Source organism: Ambystoma mexicanum, chromosome 12 (genome assembly GCF_040938575.1).
Source record: "Ambystoma mexicanum isolate Mex_15411 chromosome 12, UKY_AmexF1_1, whole genome shotgun sequence".
NCBI lineage: Eukaryota > Metazoa > Chordata > Amphibia > Caudata > Ambystomatidae > Ambystoma > Ambystoma mexicanum.
In genome coordinates this window covers 896,721,760-896,749,131 of record NC_090936.1, presented here as the reverse complement: position 1 = coordinate 896,749,131, position 27,372 = coordinate 896,721,760, and the positions used below count along the sequence as shown (strand labels likewise).

General features: G+C 44.3%; 1 protein-coding gene across 3 annotated transcripts in view; it reads right to left on the bottom strand.

Annotated features, from left to right (window-relative positions):
* TBC1D15 (TBC1 domain family member 15) overlaps window positions 1–27,372 on the bottom strand; it is a 1,818,951-nt gene that overhangs the window by 863,486 nt on the left and 928,093 nt on the right. For 2 of the 3 annotated variants that reach the window (XM_069629387.1, XM_069629388.1), the window contains exon 7: window positions 14,738–14,935. The exons of the other annotated variant lie outside the window; for it this stretch is intronic. In XM_069629387.1, coding sequence (XP_069485488.1) covers window positions 14,738–14,935 — 198 coding nt within the window. The remainder of the gene's footprint in view (window positions 1–14,737; window positions 14,936–27,372) is intronic. 3 annotated transcript variants of the gene reach the window in all.

Sequence of the window (27,372 nt, the reverse complement as noted above, 5' to 3'; positions counted from 1 at the left end):
CAGATGGAACCTAATATTGTTTACATTTGAAATTGTTTACAGTGACACAGTGCAACAGGCCATTTATGCTTGTATGGAACAAATGGTATGTAGATGAATGTAAATGAATGGTGGCGATAAGTATTGGGAGTCTAATGAGAATGTATTAAATTGTTTTGTGGTAAAATGTGTCATTTAATATTTTTTTGGAAAACATTGAATATTTATTTGAGAAATAAAAAGACAAATTGATTTGAAATGAAACATGTATTGATATATGCAAAACGATAAATTAGTACCATCTGTCATCCTCTATCCGTTGGTCCAATTTGCTCTCTTTTGACATGTTATTTGGCCTGAAGGACCAAGGATTATAGTCAGACACCCCTTATTTTTTTAACATGTTGCACTAGTCAGCAAAACTCAGTCTTTCCACAGTTTCCCTAGCCTCACTAGCCCCTGCTCATATGGCGGTTGAAACCGTATGGGGTCGACTATGAGGTCTCTAACTGCGGGCGCCCAAATGCAGTTTAGGGAAGATGGCCATGTGGTAACACCAATCATATCTGATTTGTTTTTCCAGAGGGACCACAGAACTGTGAGGATAGGGTGCTTGCATACTCTTTTCAGTAGTCATTTTAGAGGGGCCCACAACCATTCCACTAGCGTTACCGGCAAAAGGTGTCCATTCTCCAAGTAAACCCAATGTTTCTCCCCCGATTCCCTCAGGTGGTCTAATAACACCCGCAGCTGTGTTGTCCTTTAATACTCATAGATATCCGGGAATCCCACGCCCCCTTTGTTTTTTGGGAGGATCATCGTTTTGGAGTCAATACAGGGCTAATTCCCCTACAATAAAAAGGTAAAAAGGGAGTGATTTAGCTCGACAAGCTATTAGTCTGGGAGTGCTACTGGCAGTGATTGAAATAAGAAAAGAAACCTTGGAAGAATATTCATTTTGATCGTCCTTGACCAGGACCCGAATTATGCCTGGGTCGCTGCTCGCTTTAATGCACTGAAACCCACTCCAGCCCGGGAACTGTCGGGAAAACGCCCAGGAGGGTGTAGCGGAGTAGCAGCTAGAACCTCGACTACAGGAGTAAGCTCCACTGCAACTCACCCCCACAATTCAATAAGGACACTGAGTTTAGGCCTCCAAACTACCAAGTATCGAATGAAGACTCAGGAGGGTCCCACAGCTGACAATCTCCGTCTAGTTCATGAGCTCTGCAACCTCAAGAAGGTGCTACAAGCGACGTGCAACAGACTACTGACTCAAAGCCGTGTCCACCGAGGCATTCCAGCTGGCCTCACTGGGCCCACCATGACCATCGCAGTTGATCTTGAAAGACGAAGGACTACAGCGTTACAGGACAGTGTCTCACAAGTCACCATTGTATATGAGCCCTAATGTCGCCAACATATGTCGCATCTGCCCTTGGAACCACTGGAAGGAATAAATCTGATGGGAGTGGGAGATGCTACCTGCCGATATCTGGGGTATACCTGTGTAAAGATCCACTTAAATCAAGATGTGGCTGGAGTGAACACCACCTTGACCACCCTAGCCTTAGTGTGCACCACAAAGAAACAGAATCCGGGGGTACCCCTAGTCATGGGCACCAACTCTGCTCTCTTTGGTACACTAGACAAGATGTGTATTGAGATGACAGGTTCATTGTTGGCACAATCCTTGAAGATGCACCCAGTTTGCCAGCAGGCCTACCTCAAGAAAGTCAGAGAGAAGGCGGATCAACCTGACAGCCAGTGGGAGACGTGACCACCACCAACCACAATCAAGCTGACATACTGCCTGGCCAGATGGTGATGGTGCCTGGCCATGCCGCCTCCGAGGACAAAACCGTTACAGGAGATTAGTGATGGAGGCTCCTGAAGGTAAAGAACTGCCTGGAGGTCTGATGGTCCAACGCATTCTAATGTTTTTCACTCCTTAGCCAGTGTCACTGATTAGAGTCCCTATCACTAATATTACAAACAAAACAGTGTACCTACCCGGAGGTCTGACAATTGCACAGTTTCACCTTGCTGGCTCGGTGGCCCAGGTAGCTGGTACCAGAGGCATATATCCTCCCCTTAGATGTGGGAAAGATAAACTTTGGGGAATCACCATTGTCGGAACGTGAATAAGATCATCTACGAGACCAGCTGTCCATTCCAGCAGATGAGTCTTCAACCAGTGACTGGGACTTGGGTGAAGCATCATATCCGTTTGAACAATGTCACCCCCTTTCGAGAAAGGTCACTGAGGCTAGCGCCTGCTGATGTGGAGGACGTTCAAAGTCATCTTGAAGAATTGCTGCACTGCAGGTATCATCCAGGAGTCGAAAAGCCTTTATGCTTCACCCATCGTGGTGGCACGAAAGAAGAACAATGATGTACAGCTGTGCATTGATTACTGGCGGCTAAACAGCAGAACAGTGCCCGATCAATATACCCTCCACCCCCAAGTAGATGAGGCTCTTGACTGTCTGGTTGGAAGCATGTGGTTCTCAGTCTTAGACCTATGGATTAGATACTATCAGATCCCCATGTTACCCGAAGACAAAGAGAAGACTGCATTCATCTGCCTCTTGGGGTTTTACCAGTTCACTCGAATGCCAGAGGGGATATCGGGAGCGCCAGCCACGCTTCAACGCTTGATGGAAAGAACTGTGGGTGACATGAACTTACTTGAGGGGTTGGTCTACCTAGACGATGTGATCTTGTTAGGGAGGACCTTGGAAGAACATCACCAAAGGTTACTTAAGGTTTTGTATCGTCTTCAGCGGCAGGGACTGAAGGTATCCTTAGAAAAGTGGCAGTTTTGCCAAACAAGTATAAAGTATATTGCCCATGTGATGTCAGCCGAAGGAGTGTGTGTGGATCCTGCCAAGATGGAAGCCCTCGAAACTTGGCCCTGTCTGCAGAATCTGCGAGAGATGAGAAGTTTCCTGGGGTACTGCAATTATTACCGAAGGTTCGTGCCAGGTTTCGCCAACATAGCCTGACCACTCACTCAATTGACCAAGGGCTATCCAGCCCCAGAGAAGACTGCAGTTAGTGGGGGAACTCTTTCCAATGCCATATACATCCCAAAGAGGATTTTGGTCTGCGATCGATTGAGGAGTTTGAGCAAGCCTTTATCCGGCTAAAATAAAACTCTCAGAAGTGCCGATCCTGGCGCATGCCGATCCACAACTGCCAATGCCAGCTACAACGGGCTGGTGCAGTACTTTATCAAGAACAGCAAGGAGCAGTCACACCTGTGGCTGTCGCCAGTCATCATTTGAGCCCCTCTGAGCTGCACTATCCCGCCCATAAGTTGGAATTCTTGGCCCTGAAGTGGGCAGTGGATGATAACCTGCATGACTATCTTTACGGAGCAACTTTCACTGTGAGAACGGACAACAATACATTGACCTATATACTGAAGTCGGCCAAGTTGGATGCTACCGGACATCGCTGGTTAGCGGCTTTGTCTATTCACAACTTCAAGTCACCCTGGAATCAATCATATCGATGCGGACGCCCTGTCCAGAAGACCCCCCCCTGCTGAAGACAGCTCAGAATCTATCCCCATCGAGATGGCTTCTGTAGCAACAATGAAAGCCCTTTGTAGCAGCGAAACATCACACAAGCTGAACCAGCGCGTTGTTTCAACTGTCTTGTGGGAACATCTAAGGGGGTCCCCGTGAGCTATTGCGATGCAACCTGTCTTATGGCTCCTGAACTGCCACACATGGACCCAGGCTGAACTGAGACAAACGCAGTTCAAAGACATGGAGCAACGCAAAGTGCTCCAGGCCAAGGAAAAAGACAACTAGGGGCCACCGGACAGCAGAAACCTGGCCCATCACCAGATCTATCCAAGGAATGGAAATCGCTACTGATGAAGGGAGGAGTGCTTTACAAGGAGAGTCAAATCCAAGGGCGACTTATACACCGGCTTGTATTCCCACACTTATTACGTCCAGTGGCACTGCGCGCCCTTCATAATCAACATGGGCCTCTGGTAAGTAAATGAACACTGGAGTTAGTCTGATGCCGATTTTGTTGGCCTCGCTTGGGCCCGAAGGTAGAAGAGTATTGCTGCACCTGTGCCAGTTGCATCGCCCGAAAAACTCTCAGCCATCCAGCCGCAGCACTTCAACACCTACTTTTTTAATTTTATTTTGTTATTTTAGTTTATTACAAACTTTTTAAAAATAAAAACATCACATAAATCTCATCATAGAAAAGAAAAACAGACTCTTATACAATACCGTAAAAATTCATCTACCTATAATCGTATGAATACCAGAATCACTTTTGAACAATTACTTGTTTGATGTATTTACAAGTAAATCGTTCAGTTGCGCTAGGTAGAAGGTAAGAGCGAATGTCAATTTTTTATCACTGTCTTTGGCTAGCAGAGTCCACAAATCTTTTCTGTCAAGTAGCAGTCTTTTAGCGACTTCCCGGCCAAGGACCTTAGTTCTCCAATCTTTTAATTCTGTACAGTAGATTGTGAGATGTTTTAGAGTTTCCTTAGCAGTATTTCAGAACCTACAGTTCCAATTAAAACTTACACTATTAGATCTTAAACTTGCACGACACAAGAGAAAATCAAAAGTTAAGTGGAATCGCATAAAAAGTTGCCTACAATATTTTTAAGGTAACTTTATCAAGTAGTTCTGCAAGATATTGTATGCATTGGCCTCTGGAGCAGCCAATTGCATACACTTGTGTTTGGATCTTTTGTCCGTGGTCTGAATCCAATCTAAGTGCTATAGCTTTTTCTTCACCTGATTAGGATTCCCTTGTAGCACAAGCTTATCAGAGTTCAGTTGTATTAATAACTCCTCACACCGATTTACCCATTCATCAAGGATAGAATCTTTACTGTCTCTCTCACCTTTCTTTAGAATGTCAAATTGAGGTAGGGTATCTGGACATACTAGTTTCCGATACAAGCTAAGTGTGTTCCATATTACCCTTGCATCTATGGATACGAGTCAAAGTTCATATCTTCTACATGCCATTAGCGTTCCTTGAGGTAACAATAAGATTTTACGCCAGAACACATTTTCGCATGTAGCCCAGATTGTGTGTGGGCAGCCGAGAGCTGTTTCCGCGCCATAGATCAACGCTGGTATGGCCTTCGTTTTATAAAAATCAATAATCGGTTTTAAGAAAGACTTTCCATATTTTTTATTTATCAACATGCCTTGTGCTGATAGTTGACTACATTTGTGCATAACTTTCTGTGTAAATGGCAAGTCATTAATGTTGGAAATGATAATCATACCTAGATATTGAGTTTGGGTAACACATTTTAAAGTTTCGTTTTGCAATTTCCACTGATAATTCCTTTTGCATACTGCACTTTTTCCCTTGAGATCCTGCAATACAAGTACTTCAGATTTTGCCGGGTTGATTGTTAGGCTTTTTGCACTTACACATTTTTCAAGAGCTACTCATTTTCGATGGAGGCCAATAGGGGTGAAGTCTAACAGAACTATGTTGTCAGCATAAAGCATCCAACTTACGTGTTTGCCATTGATCTTAGGAGCAAACGCAGGACCGTCTCTCAACGTATCCCAAATGTCAAAAATAAACAGGTTGAATATAATGGTAGCCAAGGGGCACCCCTGCTTAACTCCCCCTCTTAGTTTGTATCGGGTCAGACAAGCTTCCTCTCTGGTCGAGCCGAATTAGCATTTCAGTTTCAGAGTGTAGCCCTTTTATAGGCATATTAAGACTCACAGGGCACTTCCACTCAAGTATCTTTGTCCACAGTAATTCCCGATTCAGGCTGTCAAAGGCGTGAGCCAGCTCAATGAAGGCCAGATAGATTTTGGTTATATGTTTAATTGCCTCCATCTTTAGCAAGTTGATAATCAGCAAATTTAACCCACACACACACCCTTCACGAACCAAAATATCTTGCTTACCATGTCTAACAAAGCAATTGGTCTATAGTTCTTAGGGTCTGTTCTTCTGCCCTTTTTAAAGACAGTAGTACCTGGCTCTTTTCCAGGTTACAGGAATTACTTGTTTTTTTAAAGATGTTCTTTTACAAAATGTAGCAGAGCTATGGCCATTCCTCTGGGTGCTGTTGAAGCATTTTATTAGTGAGCCTGTCGGGGCTAGGGGCCTGTGAGGCACTAATTGTCTTGATATTACTCAGTATGTCCTCTTCACTGATTTCAATGACCCATTGTTGTAGCTTGGTAAATTCAGGCTATTTGATGTCACCATATTTCTTAAATAAGTTGGTATAGTGCGTGAACCAATCTGATTCTGATACCATATTACAACAAACTGCTTGCTGTGATGCCTCCATGTTATTGAGTATTGACCAGAAGTCTCTCAGGTTTTTACGTGCAGTAGACTCCAAGATTGAGTCTGCATCTGTTTGTAACGCTCACCTGGTATCCACGGGGGCACCACCCAGTCCAGACTGCTTCTGCCCTTGGATCCCTTTCCTTGCACTCTTGTTTGGCTGGACACCAGGTCTGAAAACACAGGGGTTAGGTTTAGCTTGATTGTCTTCTCCAACCTGGAACCCACCTCTCACATGGGCCCAATGACCCCTTTCGTGCACTTCTCACCTTGCTTTTTGATAAGGTGTGCTCTCAGTCCTGCTGCTCAGTGCAGGGGTGCGTTGGGGTTGGGCACGTCGCTGCCTAGTTGCTTCACTGGTGCGGGCCCTTCAGAGTCCAGTCCTGCAGCAACTCTGTTCATCGGGTAAGTCTTGCTTTGACAGTTTGTTCTTTATTTTGTAATTGTCTCTATGTATGTCTTTCCTTTGTTTGTAGGTGTGGATGCAGTTCTTGTGATTTCGTACAGCCAGAGTTGTGCACGTGATGGCAAGTGAGCACGGAGCGCTGCGCTATGTGCCTTTCTTGTGCAAACCTGTTTTTTGTCTTTCATGCAGGCCGCGATGCTGATCCGGACTGTGCATGCCGAGAAGATGGGAAGCGATGAGTAGTGTTGAGCGAACCGCCTACTGGCACTCTGCGTAGTAATCAGTCCTTTCTTTTCTGCTTGCATGTGTTGGAAGGCCGTTCGATGCAGGTAAGTGAGCGTCTTTGCTGTTTGTAGATGTGAAGAATAAACGCTTACTAATGCTGCTTCTCTGTCTCCTTTTTCCCCAGGCAGCGGTTTCCTTGATGGAGCGAGGTACGCTGAGATGCTCGATGTTCGGGTTCCTGGAGCGGAGTACGAGAGCGGGCTCACTAGAAGGTAAGCAGATGCTAACAGTGTCTTATCCTTGTTCTTGCAGGTAATCGGTCCGGCGTGCAGAGGAAGATTCCAGCAGACTGCAGTGAACGTCACAATGCTACTAGCAGAGCAACGCAAAGCGTGTTCTGCAACTTGGGCATGGCTTATATAGCCTGCAGGTATCCCAGGTGCCTCTGGGCCTTGCCACACCTAAAATGCTAGACCGCATGGCTCAGTTATGGAACTGAGCCATGTGGGAGCATCCATGTTGTAAAAATGCCCTTATGGGTACCAAGTTACTGGCTTTTCTGATGAGCCTGGCGCCAAAGGTGCCAGGACCGACTCCAAGAGAGTCTGGGGGGACATGACAAGGCCCTTGAGGCCTTGATGGAGGTTCCTGGTGTAGCCCAGATGGCCTGACGGCCAAAGCCAGGGGCAGGAGTCATGACACGTTGCTCCATTAACGCTTTGTGAGAAATTATCCACTTTTTATATTTCATTTTGGCAAAACGTTTTTCAGCAAAGCGGTTTGGGCAACTGGTGTTCATGAGCATTCAAATGGTTTTTTCGAAGCTCTTGCTTTTTTTTGATGATTTCTTCATCAAAAACATGTTTATGCTTAGAGCTCAGGTTTTTTAAGCCTTGGTAGTTTTCGATGGAAAGTTCCAACAGGGGGCACTACTCAAAGTTACTGTCAGCATCAGATTGCGATTTGGAGTCCAGTATTTGTGAGATTTTATTGATCTTATTTGCGTTGAGTTTCAGTCTGTTACGGCCTGGCGCCACGCTGATAGTTTCCAGCTGACAACATCAGCGCACATAGAACCGTGGATATTTAACTCTACAAGATTGTGATCACTTTGTGGCGTGTCAACTACATGCAGCCCGATGACTTTTTGCGCCATGTTCTCAGACATGAAAAAGAAATCAAGAATAGATTGAGAGGTTCCACAGCTCCACGTCGGCCGCGCCGGAATATCTCCTGGCAGGTTTCCATTAAGTATGTGTAAGTACTGACTTTCCATCTCTTGCATCCAAATGGTTTTAGTTCGGAGAACATTATTTCTTATTTGATTTTATTTGACTGAATCTAACTCAACACATTCCATATTTAAAATGCCGCATATGATAATATTTGAATGCAGCTCGTTAGACATTATGTTGTCAAGAATATCACAAATTTGATCAACAAAGGGCACACCACCCACAGCACGATGTTGCCAGTACATGTTGATAATATGCAATGTTTCACACGCATTACTGGCACATCATGGAATTTCAATAGCAGAAACTTGTATATATGGAGTGTAGTTCTTTGAGTACAAGATCCGACATCCGCTTTGTTTCTTAACTAACGTTAAGAGCCCAACCATTGGGCGGCCCTTTTGTTGCTTGATGGCAGGATTGATTTTAATTTCATAGCCCTCGACACATGGCAGAGTGGACAGCCATGTTTCTTGTAAATACAAGATATCAATAGCTTGTAGAGCTTGTGTAGAAGATGGGCAAATCCCCTGGTGTTCCATGATCCCATCACCAACGGAAGACGTGATTTTTCTGTTGAGGATTAGCCCATCATGCACTATAGCCATGCGCTCTAACAGGAGGCACTGATTTGTGTTTAGTTTTTGCTGACAGTTTATGCTGCTAACATTCATGGACAAAAGTATGCGTTTGTCGATCCTCCATTCCTCTTCCTTTGTCTCTTTACTGACAGCCGCCTGCTTTTTATTTGTGGATTGAGAATCGAGTTTGGAGGTCTCAAATTTACCTGTTGAGGAGACTGAAAATAGCGATCCTTTCTTTGGTTTTGCAACAAGGATGTCCAACAGGTTATATTTCTTAGATTCACGTATGTCTCTTTCTTTGGTCAATAGTACGAAAGATGTAAGGGGAAGGAAGTTCACTGGGTATCCCACTTGTTGCTACTACTTTGGATAATAGTACAAATTCTCTTTTGCGTCACCGGCACAGCGCCAACTGCATAGATTTTATCTAGCTGATCAATTTTCTCATCTGATGCGATGCATATGATTTTCCTTTTATTTCGATTTATGGCATCATCTACGGGATCATCATCTGATTCAGTGTAATAAGTTGATAGGTTTAACATTTGAGCCAGCATTTTAGCTTCATTCTGCGCAAATTACTAGTAAGCAGCGTTCCAATGATTTGAACTACCTCATTTGAATTGCCCGTTACTGGTAAATTGGCAGCCCTTGGTTGTTTGGATGGAATTTGTAATGTGGATGATTGAATTGTCACATTTAAAGATTTCATATTCCTCAGAAATTTCCGAGAATTGTTACTTTTCTGGCACTTAGGTCTACATACATTTTTTGTCTTCCTTTTAACTAGCTTAGGTTTTTCCTTGCTTAAATTTGAGGTTCCGTTAAATATGACGTAGATGTTAGCGCTGTCGTTTGTACCTGGGCCTTTGGCGGCACCTTCATTAGGAAAGGAATTGCTAATAAGGCCTGCAGAGGTAGAGGGTTGAGAATCCAACTCCTGTGTCTCGATGTTTGATGTCATGTTTGCTTTTCTTCCGTGTTTTCTAGGACTGTAGGAGCCTACCTGTGTGCTGCAGGGCTTATTCGAAGGATCAGACTCAGACATAATTGTTATAACATCAGCACTTATAACATTTTGCAGCACAAGTGGATCAGAGTCATAATGCTTCTTGGGGTATTCAGGTTGCAAGGCCGCATGAGTGTAGTTGTAAGCCGGAGGTATCGTTGGTCTGGCCTCACCCGCTTTTACACACCACCACTTTGGCTCCAACTTATCCCTTTTCAATATGTCCATGGCTTCTCTAGCTACTTCAGCTAGAAGTCTCTTGTCCTCCTTCCTTAGTTGTTCTCTTAACAGGTTGTCAAATTCTGAGCCTACCTCCCCCTGTATCTCCTCACCTGGGTCCTCGGAAGAATGGTCTTGAAAGGATTCTTTCTCTCTTCTGTCCTTCTAACAGGATTTCTGGTCTCCCTCTGTCTCTACGATCTTCTTTCCTTTCTTCCGTTCACAGAGATAAGGACGAGCTCTGCCTGAGGCCACCTTGACTGGGGTAGTTAAGACAGTCAGGCGGACCCAAGGTAGCCCGCCCCAATTTCCAGGGAAAAAGCCGATAAGGGCACAAAAAACCCAGTGCTGCGACAGATGGGATCAGCAGATAGCAGCTATTAGTGAAGATGACCGTATCCAGAGTGTTGTAGGTATCTTGTGGACAGGTGCCTCGTTCTGACGAAGACCAGGTTGGTCATAGACCCAAACAGGACTCGGGGGAGCAATACCCAGCAGAGGAAATGAGTCAGGTGTAGAACAAGCACCGGACTAAGAACAAGAGTAATTCGTAGAGCGGATACTCAAAGAAGAGGACCAATAGAAGAACCGGAGGCAGAGCTCAGGCAAGTACTCAAGGTAAGTGGGGGAAAAGAAAGACATAATAGAAGAGGAAGTCAGGAGACGAAAACAAGGTCAGTAGGAAGGAGATCTAAATAGCGAGGGAAAGAAATCAGGATAAAAGCGGAAGAGAACAGCGGAGTAGCTAGAGAGAGGAAGAAACTGTAAAGTCAATACTACAGGCGCGAAAGAGACTGGACAATAAAAATAAAGGAAGAGAAAGATAAACAAGTTACCAGGCAGAAAGGACGTCTTCCTGGAGCAACTCCAGAGAGGGGGAGCTAGAGAGGACGAGAGTCACAGAGACGGACGGAACAGGGACAGTGTTCCGTGAGAAAAAACAGAGAAAGGCAGACAAGGAAACGAGGAACACACCAACAAGAGCATGTGGTGAAAAATAGCAGGAGGGAGAAAAGGAACAATGGGAGAGAAGAGGTCGGGCAGTGTCGGGGACCTGCCTTGGAAAGTAAACACTGGAGGCACAGAGGAAATGAAGGGCAATGCTAATGCATACGAGACAGTCCGGAGGAACTGAGTGAGCGAGTCGCAGCGCGTCGGGAAGGGGGCGTGGCCTCCCTATAAACCAAAGCCTCAGAAAGGCTAGAACGTTGATGCTGATCCCACGGGGGCTCAGTGAAGCCTCCATTTCTGCATACCTTCCACAGGCGAACCGTAACACAGGTTGGCAGACATTTCATGTTTTTTTATTATCATTGACCATCTGTGTTTTCAAGTCATTTAGGCCTGACTCAATGTTTATCATTTTGGAGTTCATAAGGGCTAGTAGTGTATTATGATCACTAGCATAGTCATGCAGTTGTTCGTATATCTTTAGGGACGGCGTGACAGAAATAGTCATAGCTGATGTTATTTTTGAGTCAATCTCTTGATAGAGCTTATCAGCCATTTCTTTTATGACATTTTGCGTAAGAAAAGAACTCCGAAATGAAGCAGTTCTCCTTGATGTGGGAAACAGACGTTCAATAAGAGTAATCTGAAGTCATCAGATTACTCAAGCCTAGCAGAACGTTGGGTTGTGGCCTTAGAATCTGCATCATTTTTGCTGCTTCTGCTAATGAAGACATACGAGACCGGCTTTGGGAGCAAAATACTTTAGAGTCAGGGCTAGAGTCAATTCTCCTACGCTTATGGGGAAGCTTCCCGGAATGATAATTGTAGGAGTTTATGTCTTTATCCCAAAGTGTTAAGTCTCTCATCAGAGTTCCTTCTTGAACTAAAGAGTCTTCCAAATCTTTTTGTAAAAAGCCGGCTCTGCTTTCAAGTGAGCTGGGAATGTTGATTTTTTCATTCATCGGGGTCAGATCTTTTAAAAGTTTCTGTGCTACAGCCAAGCAATTACGAAATTTTTTAGGACTCACATTGGCATTAGATGTTTTAGGTTCTTTGCCCTTATTGATGTTCGTATCAGCCATTTTAGCCGACTCAGAGAAAGCTGATGTGTCAGAAATATCGGCTAGTGCTCTCAGATCAAATGGATCTTGCAGGCTGGTATTATATGGCACGTTTTCGGTGCAGTTCTGAGAGGAAACACAGACAGTTCTCGACATAGGCAAATTAGCGGCAGCCTTGGTTTTCGGTACCAAAGACCCCTTGCAAGATTGAAATGCAGCGTCATACAGGTTGGCGTGCACGTGTACATCCTGCCCTATGATACAGCATTCCGTGGACCCTAGAACGCTGGCTCGAGTGTCGTTGAGCTTGTTTCTTTCAACGATCTGCCACGCCAGAACGTGCAATTGCGAAGCAGCTTGGGTACAAAGTATAGAACCTATTTGAGGAGCTGATTTGTTAGATTCACACCACGAGTCAAGGTTATTCTCCCTGTTGTTTGCATGAGCCTGCGTTGCTAAACTTCCTAGTTCACGTACGTCACTTGTACTAGCAAGTAGCATCGCATTTACTCCAAACATATGGTTAGTTGGGTTCACGCATCGGCTGTTGACACAGGTTGAGCAGCCTGATATACAAACACAGTTTAGCGGGAGCACATCATCCTCATTTGTAATCACATTTGCAAGCCTAATGGAGTCATTTTGCAAGGAACGGTGAACTATTAATGATGTTTTAACAGACGAGACAGGATTGGCACACAGTTCTCCCCTAGAGCCCATTCCACTTATTTGTGCTTTTCCGTCTAATCGTGCAAGGATCCCTACGATCATTATGTAGTTTGGAGAGAGGGAGGGCAGAGTGGCATCTCAGACGGTGTAACCTTGTACGAACGGGCAAAACTGTTGGTAATCTGGACAAAGAACCAACTCCACGGCGTCCGGCATCTTCGGCCCACGAGGAACACAATGAACACTCATTCCGCCGAGGCTCCGCCAGCCCAGAAGCACTTTTAGGCAGAATAAAGCTGGAAAACAGACTCCGGTCTTTGTGCGTGCCTTGCAGGACACGGAACATCTTACAAATGTTCTATTCGCTCCCTTCAACACCTACAGAGCTCTGGACTCATGGATTTAGTCTGTGTCGACTCTCTGATCTGCAGGGCTGTCACTGTTGTTGCGACGCTGCTCTTTATCAATATTATTTCCCTCAGGAGCAAGCAAATGTCCACGTTTGTAGCTGCGTCCTGATCTCCCCCCGGAATAGTTGGAGAGTCTGGGGGCTGCAGGGACTCCATTTCTGGTTTTGCACGACGGAACCAATGTAGCTTAAGTGCAACCGCTGGGTCCAGATCTCTTGGCATCCAGGTCCGGTACTCGTTGCATCTGGTTCTGCTCTAGCGCCTGGATCTTTATGCCTAGGTGTTTTGTACAGTCAGAGGGAGCGACAGTGCGGTCGTGCAGTGATCAGGCCTTTAGCATAGCCCCCTGGTCGGTCACTTTGGGTGCCTAGAGAGGTTCGGCGGGACATCTATGCGATAAGCGCCTTGCTCGCCCCCCTCTCCTTCAGCCGTAGTGAGCAGCACGTTCAGGGCACCCTGTCAGACTTGCCAAGCGGAGTGTTACATGGGCTCCGGGTGCCCCAGAGTGTGCTTGCTGAACTGGCCTTGCGTGACTTCTTGGGTGCATGTTGCATTTTCCTACTAACAGGAGAGTGTTGTGGCACACTGACCTGCGGTTCGGAGCTCACCTTATTCCATGGGTAAATTGCTACTCATATCTCTGCTCCAAGTGCAGGCCAATGAGGGCTGATTCCTGCTGTAAGATTGTGCCCGATGGTGTGTTGCCTTTCATTGGGTATCGTGAGCAATTGTGCAGTGATGCTGAAGCTGTTACTCCCATGAGAGTATTAGTTCTGGCAATTCCTGTCTACTTTTTCTACATTTCTCCCATGCTGCTCCTCTTGCATGTTGCTATGCACAGCTCGCTGTGCCTCCTGGCCCGGGTGCCTCGTACACGAGTGCCAGGCTAGTGTTGTGTTCTTCCTGGGCTGACGATGCTCCGTGAAGGTGTGGGGGCCCATTTCCTGATCTTGAGGGCACGGAGGGCACTTTCCTTTGCTAAGGGTCCTGCTTCGATGCTGGCACAGATTGAGGCCCCTCACCTCATCGAATGCCAGCACTTGCTACAAGTTCCAGCGGCAGGACTGCAGCTGTTTTTCTCTCGACCCTTGGTAAGGGACACATGGGAGCTAATTTAGTTCCCCACTGTTGCCCAGCTGCTTTCCCCACAGCCGCCGCACCCGAGGGGCGCTCTGCATCCTGCGCCATACAGGAGTAGCCGCCTCTGTTGGTCCCGCCTCGCTGCAGTCTAGAGGCCTCTCGGGGGTGCAAATTTCTGGGTGACATTGGTCAGTTTCTCCCTGCCAGTTTGACTCGGGCGTGGCTAATAGGTGGATGGCCGTTCCTTCCTTGTTTTCCCGCGCTTTATATTTAAATTGAGCAGGGTTAGCTCTCAGGTGCCGCCATTCCTGTGCAGATTCCAAGGACGACGAGGGCTCAGGTAGCCATGTCGTCTGCGCCCCTGGTGGTCTCCCGAAGACAGCTCCCTGATAAAGGGAATTCCACTTAGACATTTCCAGCACATTTAGGTAGGGATTATGCCCATCTATGGTGTATAAATAGCATATTCAAAATATCAAGTTTGTGAAGCCCATTGGCACAACCTACATTAAAGTAATTTCAGATCATTCTAAACTCATTTGAGAGACCCTCAGTGACAGAAATGAGTTTGAGACAAACACTTACTTGTGTGATTACTTCAAATCCAGGTTCTTCCTGTTGGTTCATTTTTAACTGTGGAATAGTATCACTAAAAAAATCTGCCATTTCTTGAGGCGGTCGGTGCTGAATGGCAGGATCACTGCCCCGCAAAGTGTCAAAGATGTAATTTGTTACTTTGGAGAACCCCACCATGGTAGCAGTGTATGGGTCCTTCTTCAAATCCTGTGACAAGATTAGAAGGGAATATTCAAACCACACATTTTCCACCTCACATTTTTACACAGAGCCACTATATCAAAAACAATGATTACAAAAAACATTTAACTGAGAGGAGTTTAATTTCAGAACGGGGGTTTACAGGATCTGATAAAGCATTTTGTTTTTTGTTTTTTCTTCCATCCAAAAACCTTTACAAAATTTACAGTTTAAAAACAAGGAGACAATTACCAATAATCATACAATTTCCAATATGCCAAAATGCAAGTTTTCTGCTCATTGGAGAAAATACAAAAAGAAGAGAACAGTAAAGACTACAGTTGCATTTCTAATTAAATTAAAATTGTCACACTTCAGAAAAAGGTAAGACTCCATGAGCTTGCCCCACTCGTCAAGCCTCAATTAGAAGATAATAAGATACCTAAAAACATTTCGAAGTCTAATAAAGTATAACAAGTAATATAAAAAAAATTAAGGTGAGGTAGAACTAAAACCCCAGAATTAAGGGAGACAGAATTACTCTGTAGAGGATGGAGGTTTCAATGGAATTAGCCCACAAACATCTGACAGAAACCATACAATAGCAATCTTGAGGGAAACCAAAGTTCTGTCTAAGTTAACTCTCTCTGTATCAGTGATACAATTTCCAAAACTTGAGACATGAATAGCACTAATTGGGGCACATTCTAATAGAGGTGTCTAAGAGTTTCGGGAACATTTTCACTTTTACAAAATCTGCAAGGGACTGATCCTCGAATCAAATGGTCTTGGATCTCCACAATTACCCCTGTTAGTAAGGCATTCAATCTAAATTTCATGTAGGCATTACGCCACACATTATTAGGAAAACGTACCAGATAGGACTCTGGTGTGCCTAGACGTTTATAGTGAGAGACCAGTTGGTGATAAAGTTTGGAGTTAGACACAAATTGCATAGTATCAGCCCAGTCTGCATATTGCAAAAGGCGTTTAACGCGCATTGGGTTATTTAATAGAGTATCTCTAGTCAAACCAACTGTTACGCTCACCTGGCTCCCACAGGGGCGTTGGTCGGACCCGGACTGCTGCAGCCTCCACCCACGTGATGCGTAGTGCAGCGATGACTGACTGGATCTGCCCTCCTAATCTTGTCTGCTTGGCCCGTAGAAATATTCTCCTACAAGTGGAGAGATGGATTTAGCCACTTGTGGATTCAAGTAATAGCACCCTCACTGTCCTCCCCACTAATCACCTTTGAAGCGCCCTCTCAGCAATCTCACCTTATATTCTTGAAGGATGAGCCCTCCATCCTGCGAAGGACGCAGGGGCGCGTTGATGACCAGTTACTTCACTGGCTTGAAGGCATTGGAAGAGTTGTAGACGAATCCTGACTCCAAACGATACTGGCGAAGAGCCGTAAGTATATAGTTCGTAAGAGTTCAAAATGTCTGGAATTCACTCCTGTCCAATTCCTCTTTTATCTTGCAGCTTTGACCCAATAAGAAGATTGACAGCTGAATGCGCTCCGGTAAAAGTCTGTGTTACCCAACACTGTCCGGTAAATAATGCCAAGGGTTAAACTTGCTGCTTTGTCCTTATCTTACAAGTGCGGCATAAGAAGATGTGGCATGCTGATGAATTATACCTCCGGAGGTAAAATCAGGTAAGCATATGGTGGCTAAAGAGATTGTCTCCGTCTGTTCTCTCTGCTCACCTTGTTGTTTCTTGTCCCCCTTAGGTGCCGAGATTTGGCGATGTAAAGATGGAGACAGCGCCGGATCGAAGAGATGCTGTGTGGAACGGTGAGATTGGCGCAGCGCTGCTGCTGGCGATGCGACCCGTTTAAAACAAAGTATTTCCTCTGGTTTGAAGATGCGATGAATCCGAAATCAGGTAATACTCTTGTTCTAACCTTTACTTCTTTCCTTCTTTCTAGGTGCTCCAGGTTCGAGGCAGGCGTGGCAGAAGGCTGGATGCTGCTGCTGGCACGGTGAGCGTTACGCTGCTGGATGCAGAATAACGCGAAGCGTGTGCTGCTCTTCGGGCGTGCTTTAAATAGCCTCCAAAGTAGTCCCAGGTAGGTACTCCTCCCCGACCACACCCGAGAAAAGTAGTCCCTTCCAGGCCTCACATGGGCTTGGATCTTCTTGCAGCATGGTCTGCTTCAGGTAAGTGTGCACCTATGAGCCTGGCGCCTATGGCGCCAGGACTGATGTCCCATATGAGCCTGGCGCCACAGGCGCCAGGACTGAACCCAGACACCCCCTAGCACGGGTTGCTGGGTTTTCTCAAGGCAACATGATGCCTACTCCCGGGGCTGATGGACGTGGTCTGGATGCCCGGGGGTATGCATCATGACACCAACTTTGTCTAATGAAATTTGGCACACAGCTGACAGATTGGACATAAATTGAGAGTCCTGAGTCCCATATCTTAACTTTGTTCCCAAATCCAATTATAAACTACGCCCTGTCTCTGTAATAAGTTTCCTACAGAGGGAAAGGAGCATCCATTCTATTAAGCTGACTACGGATTGGAGGCCCAGTTTGTATCTCAACGCAGCTAGTGGTATACACTTTGGTAGGCAATATGGCTCTCCAAATTCTAGACTAACTTAGAGAAGTCAATCTTCAGGCTTGGGAGGGGGGGGCAACCTCAATCCATAACACAGTTTGGGAATTACTTTAAGCCTATAAAAGCGTAGGAGATGGGACAGAGCGTATGCACAATATTTACGTTTAACAATCCTCATTTCTGCTATCAAACAACTGGTCTTCTCCAGTAAATAATTCTGAAAAAGGCTTTTCTCGACCAATGGAAATCCCAGGTATTGCATTGAAGCCCTTAATGCCAATTTTTCATTGTTCAGAAACCAAATATATTTTTTCCCCCGATTATTTTTTTCTCTCAACTTTATTTAATAATTTTTCCAAAAGTCACAATTGAAAAACATACCAGTGAGAACAAGGTATAAGCAATTCCATACATATCACTTCTCTAAAATACATACAACAATCAATTCATCATCGCCATAAAATTCCCACCCCATATTCTACACTAAACAAAATACAACACCAAACAGGACAAGACAAACACCCCCCACCTAACTCCTCATCAATGTTACACCCAAAGAATAAATCCTACACCTTATCCAAACAAATTATTAAACAATCCCCACATTTCCTCATAAGCAGTCTCCCGAAAACGCCTAGAAGCCCGAGTCTTCTCATACCATGAAAGTGTACACATGTCTGATAACCAGTTCTCATAATGTGGTTTTTTTCTAGATTTCCACACCTTCATTATATGTTCTACCGCCATTAGTAAAGCCCTATCAATCAAGTCCGATGAATCCCATATTTCCCCACTCCTACTATCAATTGAGAGGAAGATGACCGACACAAAAGTTCGAGGAAATGATATGCCCGCCACCAAATCAATCCGATCCAAGACGTCCTTCCAAAAATCTAACACTATTACACTCCCAAAGCATATGCAGATAATTCCCTCTTGAGCGATTACATCCCCAACACAAGTCTATATCCATTAATCCCCCCCCCATTCATCCTCACAGGCGTCCAATAAATACGTCCTAAAATTTGTTGATGAATATATCTCAGGTTCAGATCCACCTTGGCTCTCACCGTCACCTTCCAAAGGTTCTCCCACAATTCCTCAGACAGCTCAGTTCCCAATTCTGACACCCACTCCATTCGTAATCTATCCCAAGAATTCTGCATACATTCCTGTAGAGGCATCAATTTTATATATGTAGAGACCGAACCTGGAGGAGTAGTAAATAATTCACAAATTCGAGGTCTACAACTCAGTGATCCACTCAACATCTGTAGTCTCTCTGCCAATAATTGTTCCAAAAGCCTATACCTCTCCATCTCCCTATTAATCAATCCATAGCGATTAGCTAAATCCTCAAATGAAACCATCCTGCCCTCCCTCCACACATCTTCTATCTTCAAAATGCCCCTATTGGCCCAAGCACTCCAATTAAGCATTTTATTCTCAATCTGTAAACCTGGATTCAGCCAAATAGATGACAAATCATAAAAGAACGACGACTGTCCACATCCTTGAATCCACAAAACCAAAGCAGATTTCGAGGCCACCAATGTTTCCAATCTTGACCCAGAATTAGGTAGCCTCCCATACGAATAAAGACAATCTAAGGAAAAGGGATGCAATTTCTCCCTCTCCATCAAAAGCCAATAAGGATCCGAGCCCCTTCTATCACCAAAAATAATAAGAAGCCTTTTTTAGTAAGAATCCCTTATAATAATTCTCCAACACTGGATAGCCAAAACCCCCATCTTTGACTCCACGTATCATGATAAAATGAGGAATTCTCGGCCTATTGCCCTTTCCCCACAAAAAATGCATAAAAAGCCTATCAATACTCTTAAGTACCGTCTTAGTAAACTTAAGAGGAAGAGATTGAATATAATATAAGACCTTTGGCAGTAACATCATTTTTATGGCATTAACCTTAGCCCATAAACTCAAAGTCAATCTATCCCATCTCCGTATATCCTTTATCAGTACTTCCTTCAGCTTGTCCACATTGTATTCCACCATTCTCCTAATGTCACGCACTAGATAAATACCTAAATATTTCACCGAAAAATTAGCCCACTGACAATTCCAATCCAATAATCTCCTATTTAGTGGGTTCAATTTAAGCCGGAAAACCACAGTTTTTCCCCAGTTTACCTTGTAACCAGACAATTCCCCCACTTCCTGTATCATATTTCTTAGCAGAGCCCCTCCCCCATCCGGATTTGTTAAAACCACTGTCAGGTCATCCGCATACGCCAATACTTTCACCTCTCCATCCTTCATCTTCCAGCCACAAATATTCTGTTCCTGTCTAAGATATGCCAACAACGGTTCAAGAACTAAGTTGAATAAGAAGGGTGAAAGCGGACAACCCTGTCTGGTACCCTTAAACAACCGAAAAGCCTGAGATAAAACGTCATTAACCCATATTTTAGCCGAAATATTGTGTTGCAGATAACCTATGGCATTCCAGAATTGCAGACCAAAGTCCATCCAAAGTAATGTATAATTTAGAAACGACCAATTCACACAGTCAAACTCTTTCTCAGCATAAAAATAAATAAAGAGTATTTCTTCCGTCTTTGTGCGAGATAAACCTATTATATTCAATAGTGTCCTAATATTGTTATATCCGTACCTATTATCCATAAACTCCACTTGTGAACAAGCTATCAATTCTCCTATGTATTTTTGTAACCTGGTAGCCATGACCTTTGCAAATATTTTTACATCTACGTTCAACAAAGAAATAGGCAGGTAATTAGCACATTTGGAAGAATCTTTCCCCTGCTTAGGAATTAGAGTAATAATTGCCTCCTGCATTGAAAGACATAATGCCCCGTCCGAAAGGAATTGGTTAAATAACACACTCAGTTTGGGCACCAAAACTGAACTAAAAGATTTATAAAACTCAACAGGTAACCTATCTGAACCCGGAGACTTACCCATATTGAGTTGACGGATAGCTTCCCCTACATCCATTTCAGAGATCTGAGCATCAAGTGCCTCCCTACCTTCCTCTGATAAGTAGAGAATATCTATCTTGGCAAAAAACTCAGCAAGTTTATCTTCCTCAACTTGCGACGCATCCGAATAAAGGGAAGCATAAAAAGACCTGAAACACTCACAGATAGCATCACTTTTGACCTTCACCCCCCTACTACATCCTCAATCTTCTGTATAAACGATCTCTCCGAAGGACTCTTCAGTTTTCTAGCTAGTAGCTGTCCTCCCCTGTGACCCTCCGCCCAAAACCTCTGCTTCATCAAATATAAACCTTTCTCTGCCTGTTCATCCATTGTTTTACCCAGTTTATCCTTCATACATTCCATCTTCAATCTATCCGCCCTTTAACCAGATAAAGCATACTTCCGCTTCTAATTCCAGACCTTTAACCCTCATCTAACCTTCCCTCCTAACTCTAGCCGTCCAATTAATCAATTCTCCTCGAATAGTTGCTTTGAAAGCATCCCACACGACCAGACAGTCTGCTGAATCCATATTGTTCTCAAAAAAATCTATAATGGAGACATTAATAGCCTCACATATTTTCTCCTCTTCCAGGCCATTAGAACTAGTATACTTTGAGAAACCAGTTATTACATGCTGCAGTCCTACAGGTGTACAATCAATAAGCAAAAAATCATCAGCATAGGTGCACCAACACATCTTAACCCCCCGATTTTAGGGAAAATGAATGAAGCGTTAATCAGATTTACTCCAACATCAGACACAAATAGATTAAAAAGTGCTGGAGCGAATATGCATCCTTGCCGGAGGCCGTCCAGGGATTTAATCAGGGATGAGAGAAAGCCTTCACTATTAAGGCAGACCTGTAGTAAAGAGCCTTCATGTACATGAATTAAGATAGTTAATATTCCGTCAGGGATCCCTAAAGACGATAATTTAGACCATAGTATGGATCTATCTACAAGGTCAAAACCTAAGGACAAGTCCATGGCTGCAATGTATATTGGTGTAGCAGCTTTTTTCCAGGCTCTCTCTTGCAACAATGCAAAAATTAATTAGTCCACCAACCTCAGTCCCCAGCCCCTTTCTGAAGCCGAATTGATTATTAGACAAAACAGAATTACGTTCAGACCATTTCTCCAATTGTTTCAGGACAAGGCCGGCAAATATTTCCAAAACTCCATCGAGGAACGCGATGGGTCGGTAATTAAGTGGAAGGCTCCTATCTCACTTTTATAAACACGCACAATGTGTGACAAGCGCCACGTGAATGGAATGATTCCAAATTTAACAATATCAGAGAATAACATTGCCAAAGCTTTAGCCCATATTTCTGGATTAGCCTTCAATATAACGTTCCGCAGGCAATTTGGTCCGACGGCTCTTGACGAGCTAGACTTTTGAATTTGTTGTTTTATCTCTGAGACTGAGAAATGACAGTTCCAATTACTATTCCTGATGGAATCCGTGATAACAGATGACACATTTCTAGCTGTGTAAAGGCTGCAAAAGTGGCCTACCCAAGCTTCCTCCGAAATACTGTTAGATTGGGCAGAGACTTGGGAGGCCTCCCTGGCATTAATCAGGCACCAGAATTGGCGAGACTAAACATCTTTCAGTGATTCTAACATGGATTCATTGTCCACCTGAAACATGAGTAACCTGTGGTCCTTAAACCAATTTTTAAATTTTTGCTTTTGTTTCATTATTCCAACCCTTTCTTGTTCCCAAGGGAGGCTGCTGTTAAGAAGCCTTCTTACCTCCCGATTGCATGTATTTTTGTACAACTTAACCTGATCATCATAAACATGAAGGTGGGTGGATTTAGATGATTGCCTAACCCTAACTTTTGTCGATTTAGCGATCAACGTGTCAACATACAGAGGGCAATTAGCGTGCGTAAAGATAGAGCACCTCAAATCTATTGGTTTACTATAAAAGTCGGAAAGAAAAATCATGTTGATTTTGTTCACATTCCCGTTATGCCAGGTAATTCTGGTTTTTGAACAGTTCAACTCCAGATTTAGGGGTAATAGACTACGAGGTGGCCTGTCCAGGTCAACCCGTATCGCAAGATGCAGTGATTGCTCAGGGTGGTAATATTAATGGTAAATGAGTGGCATGTGTCGAAGAGGCGTTGAGACAAAGATATTTGATGCCCTACAACCATCAGTCCAAGTATGTGGGTCTATGCCGGGGCCCAATGTGGAATTTACAGTGGATAAGCCCCAATTTGTAAAATTAATGTGCCAAATATGACCCTGCAGGCTCTTTCTAGTGCTACTCGGGGGTCCCCCTATTATCTTGAGTTTTCCTCCCTCCTGTATAGATGTCAGGAGCCCCAATTCTGGCTCTTGCAGCAAATCCAATGAGGGGGCAAATGGAAGGTCAGCGTTTAAGTCGCCCATTAGCAGCCCTCTATACTTGATCAATGATTCAATAATTAAATCATCAATCTTTCTAATTGTTTCCCAGAGATTTAAGGAGGGGGTCCAATAGATATTTAGAATTAGGATGGTGAAAGGGGGGGCAGCGAGATCTAACCTCCACAATAACTGCTAAGACACAGGGGGAAGGCAAAGAGTATCAACTATATGCATGCCCTCTCCATTCTTAATAGCTGTTAAAATGACGCCCGATGGCCGTCCCCTTAACTCCCTTCTTTGCCAGCTCTTAACGTATGCCAAATCCATCCAGATGAAACAAGGAAGTCATCCAGGTTTCCTGGATGCAAATAACATTATTCTTTAATCTAGCGCAAGGTTCTGGGAAAGAGGTCAAATGAGCATGACCACGGGAGTTCCAGGATAATAATACAAGATCAGAGTTATAGTTAAAGATTTTGCTTTAGGGATTTCAGCTGTGAGATGGATTCGCTTAGTGATAGTGCTAGCCATCTCCGCTAGAAACCTCCTCTATCACTAAATCTTGATGAGAGTTGGAGGTAAATCCTCTCAGTGCCTGTATGTGGACTAAAGTTCAGGATGTCGTACCCTAGACGATTGAATTGATGGGTTTCTGATAGAATAGCATCATAAACGGAGCAGGATTGAGATACTAAACGTACATGATCATAGCACTCCAGGTGAATGAAATCCACCAATTTTATATCGGCCGAGGATAGGAGCTTCAGCGAAGGGATCTCATTTATTAGTGCCAAAACGCACCCTCTATTTAGGCAGGCAGGGCCTCCAAAGTCAAACAAATAGTAAAGGATGACACTCAGATTATCGGGATAACCAGGTTGCCTCCACTGGATTAATTTTAGATCACTATGGAATAGGGAGTTGGGAACCTTCCCATTTGGAACTAACATAGTTGGTCGGCCTGACGTTTGTTCATTATGATTAGAGTCCGGGCCCTTGTTATCAGTACTGGCTATCACAGGTTGCAGTTGACCCGAGGCCGGACGAGGGTCTACGGATTGCAGGGAAACCCGTGCATTTGTGGCGTGTCCCTCCCTCATCTTACCCCCATTCTTGCTGGGGGCACGCCTTGGCCGGCATGGTGGAGGTGGAAATATCCAAAGAACATGGACGAAGTTCCAACATCTGAGCCACTGTCGTTCTAGTGAAAGCTTCCAGAATGGAATTTTCCATCAGAAGGTTGCCTTCTTTGACTCCCGTTGGTTTACTGGAATTAACCAAATCTAGTTGTGCCTCAAGTGAGCTCAAAGCAGCCATTCCCTGGGGGAGTGGAGGTGTAAAAGCCTGTCCCAGGGCAACCTCGGTATCCACAAGCCCGTAATGGTGAGATTCTGGCTCGGAACTGAGATTTTAGGCACAAATTCCCTTTCTAATCCAGTTGGATTTGACGGAATCACTTTGTGGGCTGGTGGCACTATTTCTGTGCCTACATTTACCACCCTATTGTTATCTGCTGGGAGAAAAGATTTTGCAGGATTGTTTTTCTGTTGTTTTAGAAAAAAGCTGGTACACGTCTCTTACCTCCTAACGTTTTACCGAATTCGGCGGCAGTGCTATTGGCTGGTTGTTGCCACTCTTCTGATTGTGAGATTTATGAATATTTTTATTTTTATTCTTCCCTTTATGGGACATTTCATCAGTAAGAGTATTTTATGCAAGACGACCATCACCCATATCAATAAGGTACTCCTCATCAGGGTCTTGATCGAGACCATGTCCAAGAGTATCACAAGCCGCCACCTCCTCCCTTATTAGGGATCACCAAAAATTACGGGTGGATTTATTTGCGCGTTTTACTCAGGGAAGGTTTTTGGTTCTGCTTATGTTTTTTGTTCCTTTTTTTGTGAGGCGGGAGAAAAGCTTTCTAAAATCATGATCGCCTTATCAGCAGGGTGTGGCCTACCGGATATGGGGGACTTAAAAGTTGGGCTGGATGCTATCCCCTCCTGTAATCAATCGACCCAATTTTGGTCCTACCCCAGAAGGGTCGACCGATATCGGTTTATAGGGGAATGTGTTAATATGTGGTTGGTTTGTTGCTGCTTCTTTTTAAGTTAATTCTGATATCAATCAGACAGGTCTGTTTGTTTATTTAATAATGCGTACCAATCACTCGGGTAACAGGGCGCAACAGTTACAAGAATATTTAAGACTTAGTTACAGCAAATGGTTATTACAATACATACAATACATATATATATATATACATGGTACATAGAGGTAGGTGAGAAGGTAGATAGTCTAGAATACAAGGTAAATATATAACAGAGTATTATAAACATAGAATCCAGGGTGGCGTTCAGTAGGGGGTGGAGGTTTATTAAATATTCTTAGTACGGAACCAGTTCCGAAGGTTACGTCTACATCTACAGTAGGGCTGGTCCTCTCAAGGCAGTGGGTAGTGCATTTCAGGCAAGAACAGCTTTGACTGGGAAACTAGCTCCTGCAGCTTTAGACAGTCGGAACCTTGGAATTTATACGCAAAGAAGGTTAGAGGCTCCAGTGTGGTGAGTAGAGGTTCTTCTGGTCAGTCTGGCGTAGATATAGGGAGGCGCAGCATTGTTGAGTCCTTTGAAGGTAAGGGATACCGTTTTAAGGAGTATTCTATTGCACATTTTTAGCCTGTGGTGGTCTTTCCTAATGTTAGAAATATGCTATCTGCAGGGTATGTTCAGAGCTGCTCTTAGGGCATTATTGTGCAGTATTTGCATTTTGTTTATGATATTTTTGTTAGCGCCTGCATATAGGGCATTACAATAATCAAGCTTGGACATTATTAGTGTGTTGGCAAGCGTAATATGACAATGCATTACTTACCGTAAAAGCATTTCTGATGGTTGTATCTGCTTAGATTCACATGCTGTGCATAGGTCCGACATCCAGTGGTCACTGAGGAGTATTGCATTTTGTTTTTCGTAGTCGAAAAGGGGACGTCGACAAGGCGTGTCTGTAACACTATCCCTATAGTGACGTGCGTTGTACCCATAATCCCTCACGCGTCGAGGTCCCTCTGTTTGTATTTTTCTGCCCTGAGGGAGCCTTCTAGACGTGAGTGAGTACAGAAAAAGAGAGAGATATAGAAAAGGATGTCTATGTTCCTTCCATCCGAGCGGGGAGGAAGGGTGGGCGCATGTGAATCTAAGCAGATACAACCATCAGAAATGCTTTTACGGTAAGTAATGCATTGTCTTCTGATGTTTGTTAATCTGCTTAGAATCACATGCTGTGCATAGACTAGCAAGCAGTACCCGGAGTTGGAGGTGGGTTGTGAGAAGGAACAGTAGAGAAAAGATGTCTTAATACTGCTTGTCCCACCTGGGAATCGGATCTAGAGTGGGCATCTAGACAGTAGTGTTTTGTAAAGGTGTGTACAGAACTCCAGGTTGCCGCTTTGCAGATGGACTCAAGGGGAACATTTGCAATGAATGCTATGGATGCCCCAGTGCCTCGAGTAGAGTGTGCTCTTGGCTTGAAGGGTAGTTCTCTCTTAGCAAGAGTGTAACAGAGAGTGATGCATTGTACGATCCATCTAGATATAGTGGATTTTGAAACTGCATCTCCTTCTCTTCCTGCTGCCACAGAGACAAAGAACTGATTAGTCTTTCTCAGTGGACTAGTTCTTTCCATGTAAAACATGACAGCTCTGCGCACATCAAGTGTATGCAGGCTTTTTTCTCCTAGATTTGAAGGATTTTGAAAGAACGTTGGTAGTTCTATAGACTGGTTGACATGAAATTTGGAGATGAATTTCGGTGCGAACCTCTGGTGTGTGCGTAGAACCACTTTATCCTTGTGAACTGTTACAAAGGGGTCTAAAACCGAAAGGGCCTGTAGTTCACTTACTCTCCTAATGGAGGTAATAGCTATTAGGAAAGCAGTCTTAAGTGTGATATCTTTAAGAGTTGCCTTGTGCATGGGTTCAAAGGGTGACCCCATGAGCCTGGTGAGTACCACATTTAGATCCCAGCCGGGAGCTGGGTTTGCTATTGGAGGGTGTATTCTCTTTACCCCTTCCATGAAGGCTTTGATTACTGGGATCTTCCACCACGATACTTTGAGTTGTGAAGTGGTGTAAGCAGAAAGCGCTGCCAGGTGTACTTTAATAGAATTGAATACTAGACCCGAGTCCAGTAAATGGGTCAGGTACAGAATAATTTGTGTGGGAGAGCAGTCAACGGGGTTGATACTCTTCCCTCTACACCAGATGACAAATCTTTTCCATTTGCTAGAATAGCAGTGACGAGTGTTAGGCTTTCTGGCCTCTCTGAGGATGTCCATGCACCTCTGTGGAAGTTGTAAATGTCCAAATTCTATGACCTCAGGAGCCAGGCTGCTAAGTTCATGGTCTGAGGGCATGGGTGCAGTGTCTTGCCCCTGTCTTGTGACAGCATGTTGTACGGGCAGGGCAGTTTCACTGGAGGTGATAGAGACATCTTCAACAAGTGTTCAGTACAAAAGAGAAGGTGCGCGAGGCGCGCACTCCCGGTCCTGGTCAAT